The sequence below is a fragment of the Tamandua tetradactyla genome, chromosome 18 (genome assembly GCF_023851605.1).
Source record: "Tamandua tetradactyla isolate mTamTet1 chromosome 18, mTamTet1.pri, whole genome shotgun sequence".
Classification (NCBI taxonomy): domain Eukaryota; kingdom Metazoa; phylum Chordata; class Mammalia; order Pilosa; family Myrmecophagidae; genus Tamandua; species Tamandua tetradactyla.
The window spans coordinates 19,916,753-19,938,012 of NC_135344.1; the positions used below are offsets into that span (position 1 = coordinate 19,916,753).

Genomic DNA, 21,260 nt, shown 5'->3' on the forward strand with positions numbered 1-21,260 from the left:
CAAGTTTGCAGACACAGAAAGCAGATAAGAGTTGGGGGCAGGGGAGAAGAAGAAAGCGAAGAGAGAGTGCTTATTTGTAAAATTAAAAAATGAAAGGGAAGGAAAAGAAAAGAAAACTGCACTGATTTTAAAATGTCTGAATATTTGACATTTTACCTAGCTTGTCAGTTCCCTTGCAATTAAAAAAAGAAAAAAGACATTTGCCAGCACTGTTCTACTAAGAACTGCTGATGATTTTCACAGTGGCAAATGTCACCTTCCTGATGTACAAATTGAAAACCTGGTCTGCAACAGACTGAACGTAGGCCTCCCCATTCCCCACACCCAAATAACTAGTGTGCCATGTATCTCATTTCCAAAGGGAAGACAACTAAATGCTAGTAAAGAAACAGAACAATGCAGACAAGCAATGGCGCCAAATTTTCAGTCACAGAAATTCCTTAAAACCTTAAAAAAAAAAAAAATCTAAGCTGTTCCAAAGGAAAGGCATACCAGTTCTTTGAAAAATATCCCTAAAATCTCTCTCTCCCCTTTCCAGTTTGACTGAGAATGGATATTAGAGAATTTGTACATCCATGAACCTCTATAGTGGCAGCAAAACCACAAAACAATGTACCTTTGCTCTACAAATAAGATTAAGGGTCCTTGTCACTACAGGGTAGAATAGTCCCTGTGCCGAGGGCATGAACTGTAAAGTCCTTGAGCAGGGCTATAAAATAAACAAAAAACAGGCTGCTAGTATTACTTGAGCCTAAATGAAAAGGCAAGGAAGAATAAGCATCTCCAAACGAGAGGGTGGTCCTTGAATGGGCCTTTTTTTTCGAAGACGGGAGGAGTTTGTGAATCCCCTAAATAGAAGGAAAAAAACTTGAATATATAATCTATGTATCCATATATTCACTTTTTCGGAGAGAGTGTCTATGGCTTTCATAAGATTCTCCAAAAGACCCCATACCCTCCATACGATAAATAATCCCAGAGCTACAGGAGGCCCTCCCTGTCAGCTGTAACTACATAATAAAACAGATGGCATTTTACCCTAGTGAAGAAAAGTCATAATATTATAATTGGTGGGCTGTTCCTGCTCAAGCAATGTTGCAGCAATAAACCTCTGTAATGATTTTAAATTGTAAAATTATCCTCCTGGTTCCATAAATATACTATATGCGGTGGTTATAAAAGGGGTTTCTCATATGAAACGTCAAAGGACAGTTTTACTGCATCATGAATTTGGTATAGAGCCAGCATGCTGTTCACAACTAATATTAATTCATTAAGGATTAATTAAACAAGTTTGTTTGTCAACCTAAAATTTATGAGCTTTCTTGGGGGAGATTTAAGGGTCCTAGGTTGTTTTAAAACCAAAACCCCAAAACAGAAATCTCCAGGCATGTTTTGACTGTGGCCAGTCCTGAGGCCAATCCTGACTTTGTCTTGAAGAATCAACTCTCTAATGCTATCCCAAGAAGCCTGAACACAAGAGTATGGGGCACGTACCAGCACAGAAACAGCTCCGGTGGTGGAAGATCAAGTCACAGGGCAGTGGGCACAAATTCAACATGTTTACTGACTCAAAACCCATTCTGTAAAGAAACTTACTCAAAGAAAATGGCCAAGCTGAATTATTCTCAGCTTAGTTTCCCAGTGTCCTAACTGGTATGCGAAACCTATTCCCAAATACTTTACCAAAAGCTCAGTTTTGGCTCAGAACTGAAAGACCAGGAAAGTCACTTACCAGATGCAGGTGGGTGGTCACAGGTGGAGCCTCCAGACCCAGGGCTTCCTCCCCTAGTGGAGCTTGGCGGTTTGACATCAGCCCCACCCAAGGGCTGGTCTCCCCCCTCTGCCTTGTCTGCTTCTTCTTCAGGGGGAAGACCCATGCCATAGGCACACTGGGGCAAGGGTCCACTTTCGGGGGAACCTATGATGGGTTCTCGGTCCTCCCCAGGAAGGTTCCCACAGCCTGAGCAGTCATCCACCCAGGTGGAGGTGGCTGCCCATTCTGGGCAATGCCCACCCTCCACCTCCTTTTGCAAGTACTTTTCGGAGGAGGCAGGAATCCAGTCAGTCCTGCATAGGGACTCGGCAAAATCACAGCTTTCTGAATCTATGAGGCCCTCCGTCCCAGTGAAGCACTGGCTTAAACTGTCATTCTCCCCCACCTCCAGGGGCTCAGAGAATTTGGATTTGCTTCCAGGCTGAGTCAGGCACAGGAAAGAGTCTGGGAGCTGGGAGGGCCTGTCCACATATTCGTCTTCCATGGGAATCTGCCCAAAGGGGTCACCCTCGACCTCGCTGACCATGGAGAGCGTCGGGGCATCTTCTCCCTGTGCATGAGGAGAGCCTCCGGCACATGTACCTCCACACACACTGCGGCCACCTGGACAGCCCATGTCGTCAGAAAACATCTTCTCTTCCAGAGTCAGCAGTAAGGCACCTTCATATGCTTCGTGCTGACTAGGTGCTACCACAGGGGAATGGCTGAAATGGTCCACCGAGGACTCCTGCTGATGGAGATTCAGAAGGTGGCTGTTTTAGTACTCAAACTTTTTTGAATATGGTTCTGCTCAATGCTGCTGAATATGGTGTTAATACTAATTATCTTCATTATAACAACTACAGATAGGACGTTTGCTATAGCACTCTGTTGTGTCATTTAAGATTATAGAATAAAAAACAAAATATATTCAAATCATTAAGTATGGGGAAGAACCCTAAAATGGAACACAGCTTGAAATGAATGAATCTAATAAATAGTTACAGCGATTAAATGAACAGCATAATTTCACTGAAGCAAGAGGAAGGACTAGTCCAAATAACTTCTGAACACAGTATGTTTACTATATACCCTCCATCTAAAGAACTGAAAACAAATAATAAAACTCTAGTTAGCATGTTTGTTTTTTCGCTGTGGTATGGGTTAGCAATTCTGAAATTACTTTCTGTGTATTCAAGAATTGAACAAAGGAATTAATAAAAAAATTTTTAAAAAAAGAACTGAACAAAGGAATAAATATATTTATGGAGAATAATGGGATCAGGCTTCACAGTATTGGAGAAAGGTTCAAATATGGAAAAAGGAAAGATGAAAATGAATTTTGTGATGTTGGGACTAGAATTGGAGAAATCCCTATGAGCTCGTGGTTTAAAAATGCTATCTCTTTCTATCTAGGAAAAGAAATGTAGTGGACATATTGATAATTCCCCCAAATTTTAATATCAAATATGGATTAGATAATAAAATGGTACCACTGCAAACTTCCTTGATTTTGATACATGTACTACAGTTATGTAAGAGAATATTTTGTTCTTAAGAAATAAACACAGAAATATTTAAGGATATGGGAGCCCAATGTCTGCCATTCACTCTAAAATGGTTCAGGAAAAAATACAGACATTTGCACAGAGGGAGAGAGAACCAATAATAAAGCAATATGACAAAATGCAAATAATTAGTGAATCTGAATAAAGAACATATGGAGTTTTTATGCTCTTCTACTTTTCTATAATTTTTAAATTATAATAAATAAAAAGTTACCAAAATAACTACAGAGTAAAGGAAAGATGCAGCTCTAGTACAGGAATCTGTACTAGACAATCAAGACTGGTACTAAAAAATAACACATATGTACACAGAGAGGGCAGAAATGGAATGAAATATAAAGAAAACAGTCATGCATTTAGGATGAGTATGGACTTGGGTTTTGGGTTATTCTGTAGGGAATAATCCTGGGATCTGAGATTTGATTACATCAGGAAAATACCCTTTAAATAACGGGACTCTAGCTGTTAAAAGTATAAAGAAAGCTGTGCCATTTTGAAACTGTTGTGTACCCAGAAGAGTTATGTTCTTTAATCCTAATTCAATATGTTTGGTGGGATTTTTTGATTAAGTTATTTCCATGGATATGTGACTTACCCAATTGTGGATGGGACATTTTGATTAGGTGGTTTCCATGGAATGTGTCTCCACCCATTCAAAGTGGGTCACTTACTGGAGTCCTTTAAGAGGGAATCATTTTGGTAAAAGCTGCAGAGCTGACACAGAGAGCCATGAAGAAAGAAAGTGCCCCTGGGGAAGCTGTCTGAAAAGAGAAGCTGGAAGAGAAAGCTAGCAGACGTTGCCATGTGCCTTCCCAGCTGACAGAGAAACCCTGAATGTCATCAGCCCTTTCTTGAGTCAGGGTGTCTTTCTCTGGATGCCTTAGTTTGGACATTTTTATGGCCTTAGAACTGTAAACTTGTAACTTAATAAATTCCCTTTATATAAGCCAACCCATTTCTGGTATATTGCATTTCTAGCAGCTTTAACAAACCAAAACAGAAGCATCTAAGGCTTTTAATTTTACCTTATTTCCTCTTAGGCCGCTGCATGCCTCATTGACCCAGTGCCACAAATTAGCTAGAAAAACAAAGCAAAATAATGGCATCATATGCTGATTTCAATAAAACAGAGATTTTCTATTCGGAATTCAGTGTTATTAACCACTTGGTCAGTCCTTTATTATCTTTACACTTAATCTTCTGCAAGTCATTTAGTGATGGTCCTGGGAGTGAAAACAATTTTTAAAAACCAACTGATCTAAAGACTATGAAGGCATCTTACTTTTCTTATCAAAAACAGAACTTCCTGTTCTCTCTAAAGCAAAAACTATTCACTAATGTTCCGACGAATACCTGTGTGCATTTGGGTGAGGTCTATGTGACAGCTGTGATGACATTCTCATTCCATTAGCAACTTTTCTTTGACTGTGGAGGCCTAGGTGGCATTGAAGGGGACCAAGAAAGATGTGTCTAATAGACGGAGTTTCCAGTTAACTGGCCCTAGACTATGTACAATGAAAGAAGAATGAAAGTAGGAGGCTTAAAGTCAGAACTGGCTGAGCTCTAGCAGGCCCTAAATCCTCTCCACAACGCCTTGTTGCCTCTTGGAAGAAAGAAGAATATGTTCTGCGGCCTATGCAAACTATCTCCATAAAGTTTAAAAGTACAAGTGATGAAACCTAAAAAGTAAAATCTATGAATTAAAAAAATCTATGATACAAAGATAAACTTTTAGCTTGCCTTCAATGAATATTTAACGTTGGATTTACCATACAGACTAATATAATTTGTAAGGTAGTTAAGAAGTCATCAAGGCACCATTGGCAGATAATCACAGATCATAATAATAGCTAATGAGACCTAACATCTACTGAGCACTCCAATATGCCAGGGCTGTGCTAAGCAATCTACACACAGAATCTCATTTATGGCACAGACTATTATATGACCTTGCACAGTTTATTTAACTTCCCTGAGTCTCAGTTTTCTCATCATACCATGGGAAAAAATAATAGTGCCTACCTCATGGCACTGCTGTGAAGATTTTAGTATATGTAAAATAAATATAGCAGTGTTAGCATATAGTAAATGTTTAATGTCTGTTAGCTATTGCTGTCATCATCATCATTCTGGCTACTTTTCTATAATTTTTAAATTATATCAAAACAAAGTTATCCAAAATAAAAGGAAAATTGCTTTTTCCTTGTAGGAGTCAGTACCAGACAATTACGAATAGTATTAAAAAATAATATTTGTACACGGAGTTGGAAGATATTCATGCTATTACCATAATGGTCATCTCTCCCCAGGATGACTGAAAAAGCACTCCTAACTGGTACGCCTGCATCCACTCTTACTTATCCCAAACTTGTTTTCTACACTAAAACCAGAGGGCTGTTTTTTCTTCCCTTTCCTATAAGCAAACAGCTTAACAAGACCTGCCTACGCTTCAGTTTCATCTCACCAGGGCTCCCTGGGTCCCTGACTTTCTTTCTGCTCCCGCTATACCTGCTTTCCTTTAATCGCCCCCAACTCACCATGCTTTCTCCATCACACTCTTCTCTCTGCGTGGAATGCTTTTGATTACCCTTACTCCTTGGCTAGTTAGTTCCAGCATCCTTCAGATCTCAGCCCAGTGTCTCTTCCTCTGGGAAGTCCAAAGCCTGAGGCTTTGTCATCTGCTCACATGGAACATGCTACCTTCCCTTGTTGATATTCAGCCTCACATTGCAGACTTAACACCCATGTGGCCCACACAGATGTCTTAGTGAGCCTGAGAGCACTGACTGTGCTTGTGTTTGCTCAGGGCCCAGTCCATCCCTGGTGCCCCATAAATGTGCTGAATGAATGAACAGAAAGCTAATCATCATAATTTCTGGGTTGAGTACATTGTTAGGCCCACTGTCTTTCAAAATATGTCAGTAAAATATTATCAAAGAGAAAAAAATTAAAGCACACACACAAAAAACCCCTGGGAAAACGGTTTATCTTGCACAAACATGACTACATGGGCAGGCACTCCTCACCACTGAACAGACATTATCCAAATCCTCAGTTACCAGGCTGTTAGGGGCACACAGTTGCAGATAATAAATATTCAATGATGAACACACTTAAAAAATTGACCTCTGCTCAAACATCACTCTGTACTTAGCACTGGACATCTGGAACCACCATCTTCACTCTTTGACTAATCTTTTAATTGCCCAATGTTACATCAGGGTTTCCCGAAGTCCATGAATGTGATATAGGAGAAGTGATCAAATCACAATAAAGAAAACATGGACAAGATAAGCAACCAAGGAACTGAAAACGGTAAAGGATAGTGAAAAAACAAGTGTTTCAAAAAGAGAATGATTTGAATACCAAAGAATTAAGAAATGTCTTGAGGAAATCTGATGAAGCCTTGAATCCTTTGGCAAAATCATAGTTTTTTTGTTTTGTTATATTAAAGTCAACCATGTTGTGATCTCTTACGACACTATCAACTTTCTGTGGAAAAATTATTCCGAGAAACAAAATAACACTTTATGGCTTATTCTAAGAATGAGCACCTCAATTTTACTGGATAGAAGATAATAAACTTTTCAGAATTTTAGATTCATAGTTCAAAATAACACCCCCATTGAGACATCCCCACCACTTACCTGAACATTTTGCCTCTGCCTTAGTAGGCTCATTTAAATGGTTGTATTCCAGGATAAATGCACCCCCCTATATATCTGATTTGCACAATCTAAACAACATCGACATGTAGTTTATAAGTCATGGATTTTCTGAATGCTACAATATTTTTATTTGCTTATATACAAACAGGCATGAGCAATCAATCAGATATAAATGGTGTTTCAGCTTAGTTTAACTGCAACCAGGTCAATGCACTTTTTTAAGCAGAACCCCACAGGCAATCAGTGGAGAATCCACCCATCTTCCAAAGCATATACTTAGAAATATATCTATTTCCTTTAAGATTAATTCTCAAAAACCACCGTAGACACAATACCTGTTAGTGCTTTCCCTCTTTTCCTATAGTACACACCAAAGATGACGGCAGCAACTAAGGCCACAGATATGAAGAGAAGCAGCATAATTAAGCTGGGCAAATAAATCTGGGATTCTGTATAGGAAAAAAATAAGAAAAACTGAATTCAAGATAATTTAATTTTACTTTGTAAGTTTAAAAACAAAACTCTTTAAATCCATCCCCAGATCAACAATGTTGGTCTTGAATAAGAGAAGAATGAAGCTCCCCAGCTATGACTCTACGTTTGTCAGAGAGGACTCACATTCTGAAGAAGAGAAGCAATGATATTCCAGCCCAGTCCTGCTCAATACGGCATCACTCTGAACCAAGGCTAGCCTGGAGCCCTCACTGCATGTTTCTTCTTTTGAACAACTCTAACCAGGTCCACCACACCATCTGGTTCCATCTCTGCTTACCCAGAGAACACCTCAGTAGCTCCATATGGATGGCCTCTGCTGGCAAAAGGCCTCTGCCCCTATCTTATCTGCTTCCAAATAATAACATGGCACCTGGGTTTTGTTGATCATGAGAACAGAATGAGGGCCATACTGTGAAGTATTTTCAGTACTTCTTCTACAATACAATGTGGACTCATCCATTTTTTTTTCACCTCCCACTCAATCACTTCATTGCTAGAACCTTTATATATAAACTCTTGGTTTATCTGACCTGGTTTCCTGGTCTCCCATCCTTCCTCTCTCTTTCTTTTTGATTTTTAAAAATAACTTTTTATTCCCTCAGTTATTTTTTAATGTTGTCATTAAAATGGTCTTTCTAAAACTCTGTTGATTATGTAATTCCATATTCAGAACCCTATAATGTACTCCTATTTTCCAAAATGTGAACCCTAACCCAGAGTTTCTTAGTCAAAGCTCATTAATGTTACTCTGTGGCCTGTGTTTTCTTGCCTTGTTAGAAAATATTTTTGATTCTTATGTCACCTCTTCTTATATCTGGACCCACCTGAACACTGTCCCACTCATGGAGTAACTAGCCTCCACTATTAACTGCCTACTTTCTGGTGGTGATTTGAAGTTTTATGGATCCCAGAAGATCCTAAGCCATTCCTGTGGGTATATTGTGGGTAGGACGTTTGGATTAGGTTATTTTAGGTGAAGCATGCCTCAGGTAGTCTTAATCCTTTACTGTAGTCCTTTATAAGCAGATGAAATTCAGAGAAAGAAACAGAGAAACACACAGAAGCTAAGAGAGGACATAGAAACTCAGACAGAAAGCCCTAGAAGCAAAAAGCTGAAAGTAACAAAGCCTGAAAGAGAAGGCAGAGACCAGCAGACACTGCCATTTGCCTTGCTATGTGACAGAGGAGCCCAAGAGTTGCTGGTAGTCAGTCTCTGGGGAGAAAGCATCACCTTTTGATGGCTTGATTTGAATATTTTCATGGCCTCAAAACTATAAACTCGTGAACTAATAAATCCCCATTGTAAAAGCCAACCCATTTCTGGTATGTGGCATTTCAGTAGTTTGGGCAAATTAAAACACCTTGAAACTGTACTTAGGATTAATTTTATTTACAAAATGTTCCATAAATAATTATGGCTACATTCTAACAAGTTGCTAACTCCTGTTGACTACAAAATCCCCTCAAAGATACCTTCACCGTGACTACCATCAACCTTTATGCCTGGGCATTTTAATGTATGTTTGCAGGATGTACTTTCCATTTTTTTTCTATATGAACACGTCATTAATTATACATTCCAATGCAGAAAATAATTATGTAAGCAATATATCTGGAATTACAATATTAATTAAAAGGAAATATTGAGCTGAACATGGATAAGATGGAACGAAAAGAAAAGGAAAAGATAGAGACCTCCAGATTCAGCTGCTAATTTTGGGGAAGTCTAGAAGAACTTACTATATACTGGGGTCCATCTACCAACCAACATGCTCTTTTTTTTTTTTTTGGGCAGACACTGGGAATCGAACCTGGGTCCTCTGGCATCGCAGGTAAGCATTCCTGCCTGCTGAGCCACTGTGGCCTGCCCAATATGTTTGTTTAAAACATACCTTTTGGTGGTTTACTAGTTGGCAGAGAACTGCAAACCACATCTGATTTCTCAGTCCCATGATGCTTTTCCGCCTTTCCAAGAATGGTACAACTGTGGGATGAAAAGTAGTTAAGAATATAAAGTATATCTGATTTACTATAAAGGACTTCGATTTTATACTCTCAAAAAAAAAAAAGCTACAAAGATCTACTCCATTAGATTGCTAGCTCCTTTAGAAGAGGAAGTCACATCTTAAACAAGAGTAACTGCTGTCAGTGTTTCCTGAGAACGACCAGGAAGAGTGGATTGGTGTCTTCAGTAAAGAAGGTTCCAAAGGATTCAATCACTGTAGCTAAGTGATAAATTTTTATGATTACTATTTTCAAGTCGAAAATACAGACAATTTTTTTCAACAGAAAACTAGGATGAGTGAAGCAAAAAATAAATATTTAAAATGAAATTATTAGGGCGGGCCACGGTGGCTCAGCGGCAAGAATGCTTGCTTGCCATGCCAGAGGACCTGGGTTCGATTTCCGGTGCCTGCCCATGTAAAAAAAATAAATAAATAAATAAAATGAATTATTAAATGAATCATTACATTGATTATTAGTATTCAGCAACAAAAATTACACAAGCATGCAATGTAAGAACCCAGGAATTGCACTATGGATAAAATTCATATAAGTATGAAATGGTAAGTATATTTATAAGATTATTCATCACAAACTTGTTTATTACTACAAAAACTGGAAACGGCCTAAATGATTATCAATAGGGAATTTATTAAATAAATTAAGATACATCTATACATAAACAATGAAATAGTATGCAGTTGTAAAAAGCAATGAAGAACTAAATTAACTAATATGGAATGAGCACCAACATATGTAATGTGAGAAAAAACAAAGTGTCAATGGTTTTATATAAACAGGAGGCTTCTATATGCACATACATAGCACATACGCACAGACACACACACAAATCACTGGAAGAATAAACCAGTGTGGTGGGAAGCTGGGAAAAGAGAGACTGCTGAGTGGGTGATAATAAACATCTTTACTGATTTTCAACTAAATAAGGTTAAAAAAGAGGAAAAAAAGCTGCAAGTGCAAGTCAGAAGTCTTAAACTAGTGAATCTAAAAAGTAACACAAAGTTTCTGCCACAAATCAAGTTGGACAATTAGTTTGATTAGTTTATTTTCCCATTCAAAATTGACAGAATCTAGCCATTTTGAACACAGTGTATAGAGGAAGTCTAACCAAATGGAATTAGTCTGTTTTCAACCCAGATGAGACAGTGGAGGGCAAGCTGTTTAAAATCAGTTGATTTTAGAAGCTTCTCTTAGCTCCTTTCATTGTCACTTACTTGGTCCAGGGTTTGCATTCATCCGTAGAAGAAAACGCATTTGAAAAGTAGCCAAAAAGGCAAGGCTTGCACACTGTGTCCTTGTTGAGCTGCACTGTCAAAAAAGAAACGAACAAACAAAAAGAACAAAAACCAAAGAAAGGACACTTAGAGATCAGTCAGGATGTTCCAGAGGACCAGAGGTGACAAGCTGCCTCTCTCCACCTCTTTTCTCTTCACTCCCTGGCCCTTGCCAGGTACCTCAATTGTTTCAGCCCCTCTGGGCCCAAGAAAGGGTTCTGATCCCAGCAATGATGTCACAAAGATAACTAACTGGCTATATGTTAGGCCGCTAGCACCGATCTCTGCTGCTCAGGTTCGCGCTCTCTGTCCTGACCTTCGGTCGTTCAGAGACCCTGTCCAGGTCACCGATACTTTATTTCTTACAATAAGAACCTGGGTTGCTGGTTTCTGCATCTGAACCAGGCACCGGTCTCCTACTTCCTCCTTGCCTTTATCAACCTTCATCTACAGGGAACAGACCTATAACTGCGTTTGAGGGAAATTTCTTGTCCTGACACTTTCTGGCCAGTCTAATCTCACCAGTTCAAGAATGAGTGACAACAAAGATTTCTCAATCAAAAATAAACAAAACTAATTTCTACAGGTCTCTTTCCCTTAGATCAGGAGTTGGCAAACTTTTTCTGCAAAGTGCCATACAGATACCATAATCTGGCAATTGATTAGTGCCTAAACCACAAATTACTCTTGAAATTAGCACTTCTGTGTTTTATTTTCATGAATAAAGCTTAAAATGAGGAATTACATGTTCTTGTTTCAATGTCAGGTAGGAAGTACTCTTGATTTCTGTAATTTAACTCAAGAAGTAGGATCTTGCCTTGATCTAGCAATTTGGATTTGCCTTGAAACTCTTATTAACAAAAGCCCAGTTAATGTCTAGTGACTCTCATAAATTCATACAGCCTTTAAAAAGATGAACACTTGTTAAAGTGTGCTTTGAAAATTATTGCTTTTTCTCTTTCCTTTGTATACATGTTATATTTTACAATTTAAAAATGTAAAAAAATAAAAAGGAAGAACACTTCTAAATGAATATTCCTCAAAATCACAGACATTTTCCTTATGGGTTGCAAGGCATACAAAGTTTGAAGGCCTTCATTTCCATACTGTTGACTTCCAGAGGTACTCTTTGATTAAACTGAGCTGCCAGAGGCATCCTACAGGTTCTCCTTTCCCTTCTCCCCTTTCACAATCATGCTTCTCTCACTATTAAAAAAAAAACAAAAAACGGCACACTTATTCATGTCAAATCTAGCCATGGTACCCAAACTCTGAGAGGCCAAAAAAAGTGATAAGTCAAAATATTAGTGATGGCAAAGGCCCTCAATTCAGAGCACCACAGTATAGTTTGTCTTTCCCTAGCTACTAAGAGCAAATGGGTGACAAATGAAATCAGACTTTTTGGACCATGCTGAGTTGTTCTGAATTCAAATATACTGAAAGGTGGGGCAAGAGTGATAATTTTCATTCACTCACCTCACCATTTCCACCCTTCCCCTATTGTCAAAGAAGGCATCATTCACCAAGCAGGGTCCCTTGAGAAAAGGCAGACAGATCATCAAAAAGAAACCCTGAATGCAGCATCCTCCTATTTCATCCAGGTGGCACACTCACAGTAAGTCTTGAGACCTTGTATCTTTTAGAATCGAAATTCGGAAGGGAGATGGCTCTCATAGGGATACTTAGTTTAGTAAGTAAAAAAAATCAAATCAGACTTTTTCAAAGATAAAGCACATTTGATTTAGCCAACATAGTTGAAAAGAAGAAATGTCAATGCCAGTTAGATTCTGTATGGACATTTTCCTCAAAATAAATGGAAATGAACACAATTTCAGTTTTCCCAATCCGTCCAAGTATACTGGATTTCAACTCAGATGCTTTTAAGTGAAAGATTAGTAGGCACAATTAATAATTGTTTGTTGGTTCTTAAAAGGACTGCTTTGATATATTTTCTCTAAAATGGGAAAATAAATAACTCCAATAAAATTATTTTGTGAGTCAGATTTTTTCTACTTCTTTGCTTTCAACAAAACTGAAGGACATAATCAAGTTCAACCTATACATAATTAAAAACAAATTTTAATATTATATCAGTATGTGATCATGTATGCAGAAGGTGCAGAAAGAACTGACCGATATTTTACAACAGAAGTCCTTCCATTAGTTATGTGAACAAAAAGTGGAAGCAGAATGATGTCAAATCTTACTGCAATTTAGCAATAAGTAATATTAATTTAAGTAATATTCATGAATATATGGATTAATAGGAAAAATCCCACTCATTATGAAGTTCAAAAGCCTTTATTTTTATAATATACCAAAATATAATGTTCTCATTTTTGATCAATTATGTATAATAACTTTGATAACTCAGTCCAGAAGAAATGTTTTAATCCCTAGAGCTCTGAGTCACAGGAAATTTTTTTAAATTAAGATTTCAAGTAGATGCACATTTTTTACGTAAAAAAGCATGAAAAGGAGCTCGAGAAAAGTCATCCAATCATAAAAAGGTAGAATGGCTATGAATCTGAGGAGAGAAAGGGATTATGTAAAATTTTCAAATTAAAGAAATTTTTCAGCGGATGATGACCGGTATCAAACTGTGATGGTGTTTAAAGACACTGTCTATTTTATAAAAGCGTTACTGCATTTATAAATTGCTGCAAACTAAGTTCATAGCAACTTTTTACATTCACAGTTAAAAAAAAAAGTTGTATTTGTCAAATTAAAAGTATGCTAGGGGGTATGTAACTAAAGGGACCTCTGCAATAGTAACTTTTCTTAGGAATCCTAAGGATTCAAAGCTGCTGGAGGCAGAGTGCCTCCTCCCCACCCCATCCCCTTTGTGGAACACAATGGCATGGGAAGGGTAGGCGGGTCGACAATTTACTCTCCCTTTTAAGAACCTGACCTGAATCTTGCCTGCCTCTGCATCCCACAGATTATCAAGGCTCCTTTCAGACTCCTCCAGTACCACCTGACTCCCTGAACTTCAAAGACCCCTACAATCCGCCTCAAAGCTGTTTGCCCTGTGTACAACTTAACGATTTGGTGAGCGTGGATTTGCGTACAGGGGTGCTGGGCGCCGAAGCCCGGCGCGCACTCGGCGTTGCGGCGGCAGCAGGCGCAGTCGTCGCTCCAGTGGTAGCCAACCGTGCAGGCGCAGCGCCGCGGGGCCGTCCGGTTACCGGGCTCTACGGCCACCAGAGCCTTGCCTGGAGGAGAGAAGAGAAAGGCATGGGGCACGGCCAGCTCAGGGCCTCGATGATGAGAAGAGGGAAGCACAGATGGATGCCTTCCAGACCAGCAGCCCGCCTTGCTCTCTTAGAAGGATGAATCACTCGGGACATGAGGTTTAAAGAACTCTCAAGTTCCTCCTCACACTTCCTGCACTGACACTAAAACACCCCCACAGACTTTTTTTTCCTGATAATTAAGAGTTATGTATTTTTTTTACGGTCAATTTTCCCATTGGTAGGAAGATTGACTGGGGAGTTTATGATAACTGAACATTTGGCCATTGCAGAACAGTCAGACACAGTGCACAGCTTCGTAATTCTTAGTAAATTCAGATGTGGTCACTATTCTTAGTACGAACACTGGCTGTACCTAAGGGAACAGTGTTTCTGGAGATTTGGGATTCATTTTGGGATCCCAAAAGACCACAGGATTATTCAGTTATGAAGACAGGGATCGTTGTGTAATTAGATGAGTGAAAAGTGGAGAGAATAAAGGGATCTGGCCTGATGGCATACTCTGGGAATAATCCTTTCTCCTAATATTTAGGATTTAACAGATTAATGGTTTATAAAGTTTTTCTCTTTTTTTAACCACAAATTTTAAAGAAATTTTCTTACTCCAATTCTCCTGACCCATTCTAGTTCTTGCGGAATACAGGTAAATGGGAATTTAACTATTGCACAGTTTATATATATATATGTAATACACAGCAATAACCTTATTTAAAACAGACCTTCTGTCCCTGTGGGACCCCATCTCCCCTGACTATCCAAATGGCCCTTGCACCTTGTATTCCTGAATACTTATAGGAGTTCCAAAGGAAAAACAAAGAAACCAAAAAGCTATTCCCTCCTTCATTTTCTCATGTAACAGCCAGCAGGAAGGGGACATTTCCTACTCCTGTTCTTTCCAGACCTGAGCACGGGGAACCTGGAGAAATCCCTATTCCCATCCATGCACACTCTGAGCTCCAGGTCAGCTTTGCAACACCAAGACCAACATGCATAAATATGTCCATAACACACAGGAACATATATGGATGCATGTCACTTGCCTGAAAAATGCTAATTTCTGCCAGGTTCCCACTGAAACACAAGTGAATGTAAGCCTGTCTGGCAATGGATAATTTTGCCATGGTTAAAAATATCTAAATGCTCCAAGCTTTTGGCTTTAATAAGTTTTAGTGGTAGACAGAATGAATCTTTATTTCCAAGAGACAGAGAGCAGTGAGTCAAGGTCATCACCCAACAATGGGAAATAAAATAAAGGTTTGATCAGATGCTTCTGCTCAGTGGAGTTTCCATGTTGTTCCCTCCAGCCAAAATCTGCCTGCTATCTCTAATACATTAGAAAAATTATAGTGCTTTTAAAAAAGTATTTCCTAGTTCTGTCTAACCTAGTGGCAGTGAGTCTCCAGCATCCACACTGAGGTCTCTAAATTATATGTTCCAATAAAAACATCCCAGAATTCTTGGAGAAATGGCTGATTCCAGGTTTGAGGCAGGAAATGTCAAAACAAACTTGGAAGCAAAGGAATTTTTTTAAGATGATTAGAGTTGTGTCAAAAGACTTGGGGACCTTGTGTGTGGGAAATGTAAAGTCAGTACAGCTGATGCTGAAGACAGTTTTGCAGTTCCTCAGAAAGTTAGGTATAGAATTACTGTATGTCCCTGCAATCCCACTTCTAGGCATATACCCAAAAGATTTGAAAGCAGGGACTTGAATAGATATTTGCACATCAATATTCATGGTGAATTATTCACAACTGCCAAAAGATAGAAGCAACCCAAGTGTCCATCAACTGATGAGTGGATAAACAAAATGTGGTATATACATTCAATGGAATATTATTAGCTGTAAAAAGGAATGATAACATGGACAAACCTTGAAGACATCATGTTGAATGAAATAAACCAAACACAAAAGGACAATATCATATGATCTCACTGATATGAAATAATCAGAATAAGCAAACTCATAGACTCAGAATCTAGAATATAGGTTACCAGGGGCTGGGGTGGGCATAGGGAATGTGGAGTTAATGTTTAGGTAATGGGAATTTCTATTTGGATTGTCTGCAAAGTTTTGGATTGGACAGTGATAGTAGCACAACATTGTGAATGTAATTAACAGCACTGAATTATATACTGGAATGTGGTTAAAGGGGAAATTTTAGGCTGATATAAGTTACTAGAATGCAATAAAAAAAAAACACAACATAAGACTTTACAACCCTACCTACTTTAAACAACAGACTACAGTTAGTAGTTCAATTATAAAAATGTTCTTTCATGAATTGTCCAAATGTACTACACTAATGCAAGGTGTTAATATTGGGGTGGTATATCAGAAGGCTATATTTTGTGAACGATTTTTCTGTAAATCTACATCTCAATAAAAAATAAAAAACACACATATATACATATGTATATAGAGAGAGCGAGAGACTTGGGGGCCACCATAAAGGGGCTCCTACTGGTTAAAAAAAATGGGACAATCTGAACACCAATTAGAATAATGGCAATGGAATGAGTCACCTCAAATACATTTGGATTCATACATTTATAATATTAATACAAATCCTTTGAAGAAAGCTGTATAATCTTGGTATTATGCTAAAAAGTGATAAATAAAGGTGAAGAACCAATTGTTTATCCTGGCTATCCTATATGTACTGTCCTTAAAAGTAACAAATAGTTGACAAGGGAAGTTTCTTTTTATAAAGCAGTCCAGCTAATAAATGAGGAAGAATGGTACAATTAGGCCTTTATTAGAGGCCTTTTGAAAGCCTCTAATAAAAATGGATTTAGGCCATGATCATCAGCAGCTGTGAAAATCACAGTTAGATAAGCAGCTATTACATGATTCTTGACATAAGTACACTGTACTGATTATGAAGGTGTTTGCCAAAAAACAAACAAAAGAACCCAAAACGAACTCAAACCAGAATCTTATCAGCCTTCTGGAGCTACCAACCAGTTGGTAGAAATGTAGGAGACCAAGGAATACGTTAAATGAAACCAAATGAAACCTCACAGGACTAACAACAGGGCTTCTTTAACAAATACATTGAATGCAAAAGGAAAAACAAGAGGGAAAGGGACTGCTAGGTTAAAAGGAACTGAATTCAAACTCATGTTTTGATCTTGATTCCTACAAATAAATGATAACTAAAAAAAAACACTTCAGAAAAAACATGCAGAGTGGTAAAGGTATCAAATTGTAGAATTAGCGACATTTTTACAATTGGGAAAAAGACTTAAGAGGCAGAAGATCTGACTTTAAGTCATGCGCACGTGTTAACCTGGGAGATGTTATCCAGACTCTCTGAGTTTTGGTTTGTTCATCTTTAAAGTGGGATGATCATAGCAAACTCGGGGAAAGATGAAACGATACAGCGTATGTGAGAAAATTCTGTAAGCTATAAAATGTGTTCCATGATTAGCATGCAACATAAACATATTCAGAACAGAAATTGTACATGAAGATTTTTAACACAGGTTTTCGGGGATCTGAAGCACATTGTTCTGGAGGTCAGTGGTCATAGCCTTTTTCTGTGTCCCCTGAAGGGACAGCACTGGCTTTATAAAAAAGTGTGGTTTATGTAGAAGAGATTTGAGGGGTGGAAGATGGACACTTGGTTTACACGGCCCACTGACAAACCCACAAGACTGACTTACCCGTATCGCAAACTTTATGCAGCAAGCATTTATCTTCTTCGTTCCAGGTATCTAGGTATTCATCTGGGCCACAGGGCAGGCATACACTTTCAGAGGTAATGGTGCATTTAGAAGACATGTACTTTCCTCAAATTAGAAGAGAAAATAATGCCTCAATCCACATGACCAATTTAAATAACCACAGTCCCAGGAAGTCTCCCAAAGACATGACAGGCAAGATAAGGGCATGTGCACACTGAGTGCAGAGCTCTGGGCTCCTCGGGCTCCAAACTGGCTAAAATAACCTCTCCTGGGTTTGGTGTGTCTGTGGTCACAGCAACCTTTTTGTTCTCCTAAATAAAAGACAATTCTATCTACCCCAAAACTCTCTGATGGGGGAGAACTTTGGTTTTCAGAACTTGAGGGGTTCTCTGGAACCTGGGCAGGAAAGAAGGGGGCTAGGCAAGAGGAACTTTATCATGTTACCCTCATCTTGAAACTCCCCTCTACCTTCAATTTGGACAGTTAGCTTCTTTTCTCCTCCATACATTATGGGTTCATGGTTGACTCGTTTGATTAGATAGTCCTACACACACACACACATTTGAAAATCACTGGGTCTTGGTTCTTCATATCCAAGAGCTATTTTAGTTGAAATATCCAAGGTATCTTTTTTTAATGCAATTTCATTGAGATATATTTACATACCATATGAATATCCAAAGTGTACAATCAATGGTTCACAGTATCCTCATACAGTTGTGCATTCATCACCACAATCAAGTTTTGAACTTGTTCATTACTCCCCCCAAAATAAAAATAAGAATAAAAATAAAAATGAATACCCAGAATATCACATACCCCTTATGTTCCCTATTGTTTATTTATTTTTGTCTTTATTTTCTTATTCATCTGTCCATAGAGTGGATAAAGGAAGTGTCAATTACAAGGTTTTCAAAATCACATGGCCAGACCATAAAAGCAATATAGTTTTACAATCATCTTCAAGAATCAAGGCTACCAGATTACAGTTCAGCAGTTTCAGGTATCTCCTTCTAGCTGTTACAGTACACTAAAAACTAAAAAAGGGATATCTATAAATGCATAAGCATACCCCCTAAATGACCTCTTGATTCTATTTGAAATCTCTCAGCCACTGAAACATTATTTTATTTCATTTCACTTCCCTCTTCTGGTCAAGAAGGCTTTCTCAGCCCCATTATGACAATCTCATTCCCAGGAATCATGTGCCACATTGCCAGGGAGATTTACACCCCTGGGAGTCACGCCCCACATAGTGAGGAGGGCAGTGAGTTTACCAAAGGTTCTTGATATAAGGTAACTTAATGTTTTCCTGAGAGATATCCTCCACTCCTCAGAAACACAAGAGAGTGAGGGCCAGGGGATGAGTGCCACTGGAGCTGCAGAAATACTTGGTCCTACTTCTGGGAGAATAACTTTTGGGGAATCATAAGCAGTTTTCTGCTCCTCAGAAGGTACATGGGAGAGAGTGCAGGAAAGTTTATGCAATTTTCAGCAGCATACCATTCTGCTATGGTTATTCCAAAAAAATTTTCCATGAAAATAATGATTTTAAATAACAGTTGCATTTCATGTTTTGAAGGTTTGCATCACAAAGTGCTAAAATGTGGTTTCAAAAAGCTTCTTGCCTTCCAAAAGAAACAGGGTTTTGGAAAATTGCATTTCAGCATGAATTAAGAACAGGCTTCTGAAATTGCTTTTGACTTTAAAGTGGTTTTAGCTACACACAGAAATATTTTTGTCTTCAGAATGACAGACATTACTACCTGCCACTAGTATGAAAAGCTGTCCAACTTCATTTTCCATCTGGCAAGGAAGAAATCATTCCTTAGGTTAGAAAAATAAACAAAGACCCTTCCCACCCACTTTTGAGTGAAAATGAAAAAGGCCATAATGTACTGAATCATGTTCCCCACAAAGATTTGTTCAAGTCCTAACCCCAGGTCCTGTAGATGGGAATCCATTTGTTACAGGATCTTTGAAGTTGCTGTTAGTTAAGATGAGGCCAAACTGATTCAGGGTGGGTCTTAATCCAATGGGAACTGGAGTTCTTAAAAGCAAAGAAAATTCGCACACAGAAGTAGGAGTAGACATCAGTAGGAGACCAATCGTCATTGCCAGAGACGGAGACCGGCTGCCACCACGTCACCACCAGATGCTACAGACTTCGGAAAAAGCACAGTCCTATGACACCCTGATTTTAAACTTCTACCTTCAAAGTTGTGAGACAATAAATCCTGTGGCTGAAGCACAGCCGTCTGTGGTATTTGCTACAGCAGCCCTGGCTAACCGAGACAGCGGCTCAGAACCACGTACCTGGCTCACATTTGTTGCAGCAGCGTCCAAATCTCTCGTAATGCCTCTCACTGGTACACGGAAGAGTGATCTGAAAAGTCACCTGGGAACAAAAATTGATATCACGTAAAGATTATGCACAAGTTTTTTTTCTGGTTAAAACAAAAATGAGCACCAAATTATATTTCTGAAAAGCATAATCCCACACACATTTTAGAAAATACCCTATGGATTATCACCTAAAAAAGAGTCACCTTCTCATCTGAGCCTAATTTCTCTGAGGAATTTATACAAACATTTGATACTGTCATGAACATCTGTTTAAGAATTTTAAAAATATTCTGGTTATCTTTATGGTAATACAATGGATTAAAGGAAAAATCACCAATTGTATACAGAATGGTGAAAACTGCTTCTCACAAGCTATACAAAAAACTGGTCCCACTTCCTTGTCATCATATGGTGAGCAATATGCTCAGTCAAATTTGACCATAAAACTGTAGGAGAATATAATGAGGTCCTCTAATGGGATTATTCCAGGGGATGTTAAATTTGGTTTTATAAGCTCTCTCTGAATTTCAAAAGATGTTTAATACTGTGTACCTCTTAAAAATTTACTTTAAACATGTAGAGAATTTTTTGAACTGGGAACGGTACATCAGTGTTCATAGCAGCATTATTCACAATAGCCAAAAGGTAGAAACAACCAAAGTGGTCCAGCAATCAATGATAAACAAAATGTGGTCAATCCATGCAGTGGAATATTATTCAGCCATGAAAAGGAATGAAGTTCTGATACATGGCACAACATGGATGAACACTGAAAACATTATGCTAAGTGAAATAAGCCATGCATGAAAGGATAAGTATTGTATGATTCCACTTATATGAAATATCTAGACAAGGAAAACTAATGGAGACAGAAAGCAGATTCAAGGGCTGGGGGAAAGGGGAATGGAGTTATTGTTTAACGGGTGCAGAGCTTCTGCTTGAGATAATGAAGAAATTCTGGGAATAGATAGTGGTGATGATTATACAACATTGTGAAAGTAATTACTGCCGCTGAATTGTACACTTAAAAATGGATAAAATGGTAAATCTGTCATAAATATTTTACCCCAATTTTTTTTTAAAAAAAGAAGCATTAAAAAAAAAAGCCAGCAAGATGCTTTGGATCCCTGTGGGCTTGGAATCAGCAATCCACAGGGACCCACTTCTCGGTGAAGGGATCCTGGATA

General features: G+C 38.5%; 1 protein-coding gene across 1 annotated transcript in view; it reads right to left on the reverse strand.

Annotated features, from left to right (window-relative positions):
* The window catches only part of TNFRSF11A (TNF receptor superfamily member 11a), a gene marked incomplete at its 3' end in the record, with an annotated part of 52,685 nt that overhangs the window by 15,403 nt on the left and 16,022 nt on the right, over positions 1–21,260 (reverse strand). Inside the window, exons 2-9 of the mRNA XM_077136088.1 lie at positions 20,044–20,125; positions 17,707–17,832; positions 13,858–14,001; positions 10,727–10,820; positions 9,380–9,471; positions 7,328–7,441; positions 4,350–4,402; positions 1,736–2,504 (exon numbers count right to left, since the gene is read on the reverse strand). Coding sequence (XP_076992203.1) covers positions 1,736–2,504; positions 4,350–4,402; positions 7,328–7,441; positions 9,380–9,471; positions 10,727–10,820; positions 13,858–14,001; positions 17,707–17,832; positions 20,044–20,125 — 1,474 coding nt within the window. The remainder of the gene's footprint in view (positions 1–1,735; positions 2,505–4,349; positions 4,403–7,327; positions 7,442–9,379; positions 9,472–10,726; positions 10,821–13,857; positions 14,002–17,706; positions 17,833–20,043; positions 20,126–21,260) is intronic.